The sequence below is a fragment of the Oryctolagus cuniculus genome, chromosome 13, assembly GCF_051225735.1.
Source record: "Oryctolagus cuniculus isolate XC-2025 breed Fujian yellow rabbit chromosome 13, ASM5122573v1, whole genome shotgun sequence".
Lineage (NCBI taxonomy): Eukaryota > Metazoa > Chordata > Mammalia > Lagomorpha > Leporidae > Oryctolagus > Oryctolagus cuniculus.
In genome coordinates, this window is record NC_142879.1 from 69,928,577 (window position 1) to 69,939,170 (window position 10,594).

Genomic DNA, 10,594 nt, shown 5'->3' on the forward strand with positions numbered 1-10,594 from the left:
TCCAGTTTCTGGATTTTCCCCCATGCTTTGTTCGCAGTGTTGTGAAATACTGACTGTTACCATCTTGCCTGTCATAGAGTAGCTGGCCTTGGCGCCACTGGCCTGTACTTCTGATTGCCCATGAAACTTTGTTCCTCCCCCTCCCCCTTATTTTTCTTAGATCTTGAAATACGTGGAGTGCTTCACCGGACCCAGTATTATGGCCATGCACGCAATGCTGATTAACAAACCTCCAGATGTTGGTAAAGGACTCTTCTTATTTTTTTTATTTAATTTTATTTTTTTAAACTTTTATTTAATAAATATAAATTTCAAAAGTACAGTTTTGGATTATAGCGTTTTCCCCCCCGTAACATCCCTCCAACCCTCTTTCTTTTTTTTTTTTTTATCTTTTATTTAATGAATATAAATTTCCAAAGTACAGCTTATGGATTACAATGGCTTCCCCCCCATAATGTCCCTCCCAACCACAACCCTCCCCTTTCCCACTCCCTCTCCCCTTCCATTCTCATCAAGATTCATTTTCGTTTCTCTTTATATACAGAATATCAGTTTAGCATACATTAAGTAAAGATTTCAACAGTTTGCTCCCACACAGAAACATAAAGTGAAAAATACTGTTTGAGTACTAGTTATAGCATCAAATCACAATGTACAGCATACTAAGGACAAAGATCCTACATGAGGAGTAAGTGCACAGTGACTCCTGTTGTTGACTTAACAAATTGACACTCTTGTTTATGGCATCAGTAATCACCCTGGGCTCTTGTCATGAGCTGCCAAGGCTATGGAAGCCCCCTGAGTTCACTGGTGGGTGGCAGGGGCCCAAGCACTTGGGCCATCTTCTGCTGCCTTCCCAGGTGCATCAGAAGGGAGCTGCGTTGGAAGTGCAGCATTCAGGACTCGAACCAGCGCTCATAAAGGATGCCAGCATTGTAGGTGGTACTTAACCAGCGGTGCCACCACAGTACTCCAGGACTCTTCTTATTAAGGAGAAGCAAGAAAAAATTGTTCAATTAACATATGTGAGGTTGATGTTCTGACCTTGGTGGTGCAGAACTTCCAGGCTTCTGGCTCAGACTGGCTTTGCTCCTGCAGTTGTAGTGGCTGGTTCACTCCCCAAATGGCCACAATGACCAAAGCTGGGCCGATCCAAAGCCAGGAGCTTCTTCTGGGTCTCCTACGCAAGTGCAGGGGCCCAAGGACTTGGGCCACAGTAAACTGCTTTCTCAGGCCATTGCACAGAGCTGGATCGGAAGTGGAGCAGCCAAGACTGAAACCCCCACCCATATGGGATGTGGCACTGCTACTCCACTTACTGGCCCCTTCGCATTTGATTTGACATCCAGTTGGTTGCTTCTCTCTCAAGGTTGATTTTTCTGTAGTTTTGTTTCATTTCCTGGGGATAGTTCATTTTTCTGGTTTTCTAGGCAAAGGATAAGGAATTCTGAGACTTGGACAAATGTCTTTTTAAGACATTAGATTTAATTTGATTATTTATTTAAAATTAAAAAAAATTTGTCTGAGAAGAAAAGAGAGAGAGCGAGAGCCCTCTCAAGAAAGAGCCCATCTTCTGATTCACTCCCTGATACTTGCAATGCCTGGGGCTGGGCCAGGAACTCAATCCAGGTACCCACCTGGGTGGCAGGAACTAAGGTACTTGAACCATCTTCACCCAGTGCCTTCCAGGGTGCAGAGTGGCAAGAAACTGGAGTTAGGAGCCAGGACTGAGTATCACACCCAGGCATCTGAATGGGGATGCAGATGTCCTCACCAGTGTCTTAACCACGGGGCCTCTTGTCTGCCCTTGAACGTCTATTAACAGCAGGTTCTCTTTCAGGCAAGAAGACGTCCCGTCATCCCTTGCACCAGGATCTGTACTATTTCCCCTTCCGGCCCAGCAATCTCATTGTTTGTGCGTGGACCGCGATGGAGCACATTGACCGGAACAACGGTTGTCTGGTGGTGCTTCCCGGCACCCACAAAGGCCCCCTGAAGCCGCACGACTACCCGCAGTGGGGGGTAGGTCTGTCTAGGAGCCGAATCTCCTTCCCGGTTTTAAATTTCACTCAGCATCCATAAAGAGCATACAGGGGAGAGGGCACTGCCTTTCTTAGCCAAGCGCTGTCCTGAGACTTAGAAGTGCGATCAGTTGGAGGATGTCAGACCAAACACCCAGTGTAGTTGTCCTTTGAACACGTGTTTGAAAACCGGCCCAGGTGGGGAACTTGAGCAGGTGCTGCGGAGGGCCCGAGATGGCACGGCCTAATCGCAGAGGAAGACGTAAGCACTTCAGTCCTGGATGTGGGTGATACGTGCCCCCCGAGTCTGCTCGCTGACCGTGGCTCTGAGAGCGGAGAAGAGGAAGGGATCGTGTGCTCCAACTGCAAAGGCCAGCAGGGCTCTTCGGAGGGCTGGTCGGGGGAGCATGGCCCAAGCAGAGAGGCCTGGTTTAAAGGGCAGAGAGACAGAAAGAGAGGGGAGGGGTGGGGGGGGAGAGGGTGCGAGAGAGAGGGAGAGAGAGAGAGAGCTCCTCCATCTGCAAATTCACTCCCCAAATGATCACAATAGCCAGGGCTTGGACAGGTGTCCCCAGTAGGTGGCAGGGACACACTGTACTTGTCACCTGCTGTGTCGCAGGATGTGCGTCAGCAAGAAGCTGGGTCCAGAAGCCTAGGAACCAGGACTCAAACCAGGCATTCTGATGTGGCATGTGGGTTTCCCAGTCATCATCTTTGCCCCAAACTGAGCATATTTTGAGTCTATAACATGATCACTTTGATACACACACACACACACACACACACGCACCCCTGTGCAATCCCCACCACAATCGAGATAAGCTCTCTTAATCACAGGTAAACACTGAGTTACTTTCTGGCTTTGTGCATCCGTGCAGCTGTAGATGCTGGGGACTGGTATGTTCCTTTAAGCCAATGAGTGGCGGCATCAGATCGGTCCTTGAGGAAGAATAGGCTGACGCTCTGACCCAGGATGCACTGGAGCTGTGGGCGTCCAGAGCCAGAGGAACCAGAAGGAGATCATGAGCATTTGAGGCGTAAGATGAGGAGGTCGGGAAGGCCTGAGAGATGGTTGGGCTGGAAGAGCACCTGCGGCAGGAAGTGGGGGTTGTAGGTCTTTAGAAGTGAAGAACCTCTGAACGTTCGTCTCCGTTAGTTAGAATTCTTGCACGGATGATTAGTGTTACGTGAAAATATTTGAGTCTGGATCCTGTTGGAAAAACTTGGAATTGTGAGATCATCATTGAAGTTCCGGTTTTGGTGAGAGTTAATGCAAGTAAGCAGCAGGAGAGGCTCTGGATGCCTTAGGCCGAGGGATGTCTGTAGGTCTCCAGGGCCAGGCTGGGGCTGTCCCCTCTGTGGGGCTCAGAGTGATGGCAGCTGCAGGGCTGGGGGTCTGACTCGCTGAGCCTGGGTCACGTTTCCACCTTTTGCCAGAAGAGAAGGGCACTGGGTCAAGGTTCACCACTCTGCAGCAGGGAAGTGGGCGCAGACAGAGGCATGGGATTTGGGATCCCTTGGGAAGCTGAATGGGTGCTCCTGCCTCCCTGCCCCCCAGTGACCCATGTAAACTCCCACACTGTGAACTTTATTGTCTTTCTCGCTGTCTGTCTTTCCTCTCTCCCTTCCTTCCCTCCTCCCTCTCTTTCCCTCGCTGTCTCCCTCCCTCCCTCTGTCCCTTCCTTCCTTCTCTTTTTCTTTCAGAGACAAACACAGCGCATGCATGCACTCCCATCTACTGGTTCACGCTCCCCAGAAACCCGCAGTGGCAGAGACCAAGGAGCTGGGAGCTCAGGCCAGGTCTCTCATGTGGGTGGCAGGAACCCAAGTAATTTTTTAAAATAGGAGCTTACAGCTTATTATTTTATTTATTTTTAAGATATTTTTATTTATTTGAAAGGCAGAGTTACAGAGAGAGGTAGAGACTGAGAGAGAGAGGTCTTCCATCCACTAGTTCACTCCCCAGATGGCCACAATGGCTAAAGCTGTGCAGATCCGAAGTCAGGAGCCAGGAGCTTTTTCTGGGTCTCCCATGTGGGTGCAGGGGCCCAAGGACTTGGGCCATCCTGCACTGAACTCCTGGAGCACAGCAGAGAGCTGTTCCGAAGAGGAGCAGTCGGGACTAGAACTAGCACTCATATGGGATGCTGGTTCTGGCTCTTCAGGCCAAGGCTTTAACCCACTGTGCCATAGCACCGGCCCCAGGAACCCAAGTACTTGCCCCATATTCTGCTGCCTCGCAGGGTCGGCATTAGTTGAAGCTGGAGGCGGGCATGGAACTCAGGCCCCTGATGTGGAGTGTAGGCATCTACACAGCTAAGCCAAACCACACCCTGAGGCTTGCAAGCTTTACATGCTTCTCACTTGTGTTTCTGCAATAAAGAAGCAACCCATTACCTAAAGCGATAACTTGCTTTGGAAACAGTTTTAAACAAACACCAAATGTATTCTTTTGGTTTTTTTCTTACTAAGGACGTGACATAAATGGTTTTGAGCAAAAAGTAAATAAAGTACAAATTGAGCATTTCCACCCTGCCCCTATTTCAGAAGGACTGGCTTCTCAGAGACGCGCCCCTGTAATGGAGAAGAATGTTCGCGAGCTCTGGGAGAGGACACTGCTGGCAAAGACTGTTACAGAGTCAGCTGGCAGGGTCAGGAGGAGGGCGGATAAGGGTGACCCCTGTACTGATCCAAAAAGCAAAGCCCATCTGTGGCTTCCTGTTTGACTCAGTCATGAAATTTCAAAGATTTTAATACCAACACATGACTTCTCAAACCAGGCACCGAGAGGCTTTTGTGTATGGAAAACTTTGTCTTTCTTTCTGTTTTTTTTTTTTTTTAAAGGTTCTTTTATTTATTTGAAAGGCAGAGATACACACACACACACACACACAGAGCGCGAGAGAGAGTGAGAGGGAGCGACAGGGAGTGAGAGGGAGTGAGAGAGCACTTCCATCTGCTGGTTCCCTCCCCAAGGGCTGGGGTTGGGCCAAGCTAAAGCCAGGAGCTTCTTCCTGGTCTCCCACATTGGTGCAGGCACCCAGGTTCTTGGGCCAACATCTGTTGCCTTCTCAGACACATTAGCAGGAAGCTGGATTGGAAGTGGAGCAGGCAGGACTCGAACTGGCGCCAATATGGGATGCGAGCATTATAGGCCAAAGCTTAACCCATGTACCACAGTGCTGGCCCCTGAAAACTTTTCCAAGACTGATTCAGATGTCTCTTTCTCTTGGAAGAACAGAGAGTGCCCGTGCTCCCGTGGTGAGCCGTTGAACAAGTTTTTACTGATGCTGCTGCTTCCTCGTGTTTAGCTGTGTCTTCTCTTGTGTGTCGCAGGGAGGAGTTAATTTAATGTACCACGGGATCCAGGACTACGAGAAGAACAACGCCCGCGTGCACCTTGTGATGGAGAAGGGGGACACAGTTTTCTTTCATCCTTTGCTCATCCATGGATCCGGGCGGAACAGAACCCAAGGCTTCCGGAAGGTATGCGTTCACGTTGCTGCAGCTCTCAGAGCTGATGAGTTAGAAACAAAAATTTTAAAATATATGAAAATGTGAAGGGTGTGCGAGTTTTAACTAAACTGGACTTTAGTCCAGTTTGTTTACCAGGAAATCAATTTCTGGGCCTTGTGCCTTTTTGGCTCTTATCAGTGAGAAGCCAGAGGACCTCAGGATCCTAATCATGTGGATATTACTACTGACACATGAACGTGCTCGGGATGGCTTCTTCTGGGGCAAAAATGTGGAATTTAGATGCTTGTGTAAAGGATAACCAGAGGGAACTTCATGTTAATATTACTGCTGGGAAAACAGTATTGATCCAATACACGTTGTATTGATTCTGAATTGATTGCCCTGAAGCCAGAACGAACAGCAGCCATATATATGTATCTATATATATTTATATCTATATAGATATAGAGATATATCTAGAGATATATATGTATCTTTTTTAATCCCTTGGCCTTAGAAGGTTTTAATTTCATTGCTTGCATTCAAAAGGGAATGAGGATCCTCACACACCCTGGATGGTTGACTTCTTGGTCTCACAGACTGACGGTCCCGTGGGTGCACATTCTCCCAGGATAACATGCTGTCCACACCCAATACTGGAGCTCCTTTGGGGCCCAGTGGGGCTTTCCAGTTCATCATGCTGTTCCCATCAATCCCTGAAGCCTCTCTGAGGCCAAAGGTCAGGGGTCACATTTCCTGTTCCATCCATTCATTTTCTTCCCTGGGCTCAGTAGGGCCCAGATTAGGCTGAGGCAAGTTGAGGCAGCCTTCCCAGGGGCAAAATTTAAGGGGATGAGGCCAGCGCTGTGGTGTAGTAGACTAAGCCTCTGCTTGTGGTGCTGGCATCCGATATGGCTGCTGGTTCGTGTCCCAGCTGCTCCTCTTCCAATCCAGAGTCTGCTATGGCTGGGAAAGCAGTGGAAGATGGCCCAAGTACTTGGGTCCCTCCACCCACATGGGAGACCCGGATGAAGCTCCTGGCTTTGGCCTGGCCCAGCTCTGGCCATTGTGGCCATTTGGGGAGTGAACCAGCAGATGGTGGATCTTTCTGTCTCTCTCTGTCTCTGTACTTGACCTCTCAAAAAAAAAAAAAAAAAAAAAACTTAAAATTGAGAGGATTCCAATAAAACCTCAGCAATCAAGGTCCCTTACATTTTTCCCAAGTCACAATGAACACAAACAACCCATCCTGTGCAACAATGCCAGAATCTTAAATAGAAGATGGGATTGGACTCTGCACTCACACAGCCCTCCGAGCCACAGGAGTGAGGAGGTGCAGGGACAGTTATGCAAATGTCGCTGTGGGTTTTACTACCTGACTGTGCAGTGTTCCTCCAGGATGTTTTCAGTAGCCTTAATGCCCTGGAAAAATATTAATCATCATGACATAACAATGTGAATGCCAGCGCACACATGTTTGCCTTTGCCTGGGGCTCTGCTGTGGCTACACGGGGGCTCACCTAAGGAAATGGAGTTTGTCACTCCACTCTCTGGAAGCTCCATGTGTTGGGCAAAGTAGTAAGTCCTCCTGCAGGGTGCAGTCACCTTAAGATATCTGACCTGTGGCAAAGACAGTGAGTTTTAACATTGCTTTGCCAGAACGGGAAGAACCACATAACTTAAGCCTTTGCCTTGAAGGAAACAGCGGCCTTGGCCTTGAAGTGTTCCCTCTGATTTGCGAGGAGGTGGGCATGGGTTTTCTTTCCACGGTGTCTTTTGTTTTCATGCTTGCCATCAGAATACTAACCCTCCCAAATTTGGCAGGGGGCCTAGCCTTGGAACTAAGAAGATGACGGGCTACTTGGGATACCTGGCTTTGTGGGGCTTAGGAAAATCCCATGGCAAAGTTCTCTCACCTAGGGGATTGTGTTTCCTGTCCCCTCTATACCTTTTCTTTTCTTAAAGATGTATTTTTTATTTAAAAGGCAAAGTGACAGAGAAAGAGAGAGAGAGAGAGAGAGAGAGAATCTTTGATGCACTGGTTCACTCCTCAAATGGCTGCAATAGCCAGAGCTGGGCCAGGCTGAAAGCAGAATCCTGGAAGTCTGTGTGGGGCAAGGACCCAAGTGCTTTCCCAAGAGAGGTCTTCCATCCACTGGTTCCCTCCCCAATTGGCTGCAATGGCCAGAGCTGGGTTGATCTGAAGCCAGGAGCCAGGAGCTTCTTCCAAGTCCACACATGGGTGCAGGGGACCAAGTAATTAGGCCATCTTCTACTACCTTCCCAGGCCCTAGCAGAGAGCTGGATTGGAAGAGGAGCAGCCAGGACATGAACCAGTGCCCATATGGGACGCTGGTGATATAGGCAAAGGCTTAGTTCACTATGCCACAGCACCAGCCCCCCATCTACACCTTTTAAAAAACAATGATCGGCTCAGCTGCCTCAGTTATCACACCTGGTTAAAAACCATTTGTAAATTTTCAGTTAGCTTTTAACTGGGGTCCTGGGAGAGGGATGGAGCTGAGCTACAGAGACACTGATTTTGTGTCCCATGGAGCAGGCTTCCAGTGTAGAATTGGCTGGGTAAGAGAAGGCCTCCCTGCCTGGTTGGTTGCTGGCAGCAATGGGATGTGTTTCTCAATTTCACCACTCTCTATAGGCCATTTCCTGCCATTACGCCAGTGCCGACTGCCACTACATTGATGTGGAGGGCACCATCCAAGAAAACATTGGGAAGGAAGCTTCACGAATGGCGGATAAATTCCAGGGCTATGAGGGCACCGTGGACTTGAAGGTATGCTTGTGAAAAATTAGGTACAGGTGTCAGGTGTGTCTTCAGATGCTTCATGGTTCTCCCACCCAGTTTAATTCTGGGAGGTGCAGAGTGCACCTTCTGAAGTAGCTTCCCAGCATGAGAATCTTCTTCCTTCATTACCTGCAGGTGTGACCCCAGCTGGCAGGTCTTGGCATTTTTCCCACGAAATCTTGTCCCTTGCCTTTGTTCAGTCCTTAAAATGCCTCACACAGACAACCTAATCTGTCCACTGGGACTTATATCTGACACCCTGAATTTTAACACAGGATAAACACAGTATGCAGTCAGCTCTGCTTAATTGCAAGTTCTGCGTCTGTAGAGTCAATCATCCAATGTATAAAAGACAAGCAGAAACATTTGAAAAAATATTCCACTTGTTCTGAATACATACAGACCTGTTCCTTATTAACGAGCAGACAGTCAAAGCTACCGGTGACCAGCAGACAAATTATCTGTGTCATTAGTCCCTGAATGATCCTGAACAGTTGTTTACATAGCATAGTCATTGTACTAATATTATGAAGACTCTAAAGATGACTTGAAGTAGGCAGGAGGATGTGCACAGGTTAGATTCAGGTTTTATACACTACTTGATACTCAGATGAGGGACTGGAGCAGCCTTAGATGTTGTATTCCCTGGGGGTCCTGGAACCAGTGCCCTGAAGATATGATGAGGTCCAGCTGCACATATGTTTGAATTCAGCAAGGCTATGCTGAATAAATGCCTCCTATATTTAATTGAGTTATCGAGCAGGTCATTGTTCCTCAGGCTTACTGGGAATGGCGGTACTAATTGTTGTGATCTGCTTTATAATTCTTTGTGAGGTATCAAAGCACGTTCATGTCCATTCTCCTGTTTTCTTCTCCCACACTGAAAGGAGCAGTCAGCACAGCTCCATGCTGTGTAGGAGAACATAAGAGTCAGGTGGTTGGTGCAAGTTTCCTTAGCAACATAAGATTTCAGAGGCCTAATTCTAAAATCATTCTTTCCACCATACCTTGCTGTTTGCCCGGAAATAAATACTAAACAAGGAGGTTCAAACTGTGTCATCAAAAAACAAAGGGAAAAAAAAGCAACAAAAATTAGTAACCCAAGACACTGGTTTTCCCTGTCAGGGTGTAATCAGGAGTAGAATGTTCTAGATGGCTCAAGCAGTCAGCATAAAGGGCGGCAGGGAAGTGCAGAGGAAACTCTTCAGGAACTGGTGATGTTACGAGACATTCCCTGCAGTTAGCAGGTGCACCACCTCAGCCAGGGCTGGCGATGTGGGCCCCCACTGACTTAGTGTGGTGGCACTATTTTAGATATTAGATTAATGGAGTCTCAGAACATGGTTTACTTACTAACCAGTGTAGCAATTATGGGGAAATTTTTCCCCTATTTAACCCTATGTAGATGGTGAGTAGGCAAATAGAAGTGTTCCATAAATTCCTTCTGTTTGGCCTTATTTCCAGGATGTTTGGATATTTCGAAGTCGACTTGTGAAGGGGGAACGAGTCAACCTTTGAAACCACCCTTTGCTAAAACTCTCCTACAGGAACCCAAAACAAAACCAGGTGTCAGAAGAAAACCCTTCCCTTGTGATGGTGTCATCTGTGCTATCACTCGTTAACAAAATCACAAACCATGGCTCAGGTACTTGATTGCATACAGTGAATTCTGCAGTGCAATGAGGGTGTGGTGATGGAAGTAAAAACAGTAAAACTGAAATAGTATTGTCTCAAGGAAAATCATCTGGGGTTACAACAAGATTAATAAAGATAGCTGACATAATTTCAGTGTGTGAAGTCGGTTATTTCGTTCAGTTGCTGAAATGAATGCTTTGGAACTCAGGAAGAGCTGAGGTTTGCATTTCTGTCCTGATAAACCCACAACCTACCAATTTCCTGTCGTGACAGATGCTTCTCCAATTAAGAACACCATATAACACATTGACCTTTTATTAAAGGCTTCAGGAGGACATAATAAAGACACAGTAAGGGTCTGATACAGGCCTTCTTGCACAACTTGCTCAACCCAACTCTCCTCCTTAAGAAACCCACCTGGTATTTCTGTTCTTTTAAAAATTAGTTTATTTATTTGAGAGGCAGAGTTACAGAGAGAGAGGGGGAGAGACAGAGGGATCTTCTATGCACTGCTTACTCCCTACGTGGCCAAAGACAGGAGCCAGGAGCATCTTCTGGGTCTCCCATGTGAGTGAAGTGGCCCAAGGACTTGGGCTATCTTCCACTGCTGTCCCAAGCCATGAGCAGGGAGTTGGATTGGAAGTGGAGCAGCCAGGACTTGAACCAGCATCCACAC

General features: G+C 47.6%; 1 protein-coding gene and 1 long non-coding RNA gene across 2 annotated transcripts; both read left to right on the forward strand.

Annotated features, from left to right (window-relative positions):
- Positions 1–1,845: 1,845 nt before the first annotated feature.
- On the forward strand, positions 1,846–7,160 carry LOC149122655 (phytanoyl-CoA dioxygenase, peroxisomal-like). Its single transcript, XM_089311259.1, has 3 exons — positions 1,846–2,022; positions 5,358–5,507; positions 7,137–7,160. Exons 1-3 carry the CDS (start codon positions 1,930–1,932, stop codon positions 7,158–7,160), a joined length of 267 nt encoding a protein of 88 aa, XP_089167385.1. The 5' UTR covers positions 1,846–1,929.
- A 976-nt stretch (positions 7,161–8,136) lies between these two features.
- On the forward strand, positions 8,137–10,065 carry LOC149122656 (uncharacterized). The gene is made up of 2 exons (XR_016219336.1): positions 8,137–8,271; positions 9,748–10,065. It is a non-coding gene; the product is annotated as an uncharacterized LOC149122656 (long non-coding RNA).
- The last annotated feature ends 529 nt before the right edge of the window (positions 10,066–10,594 follow it).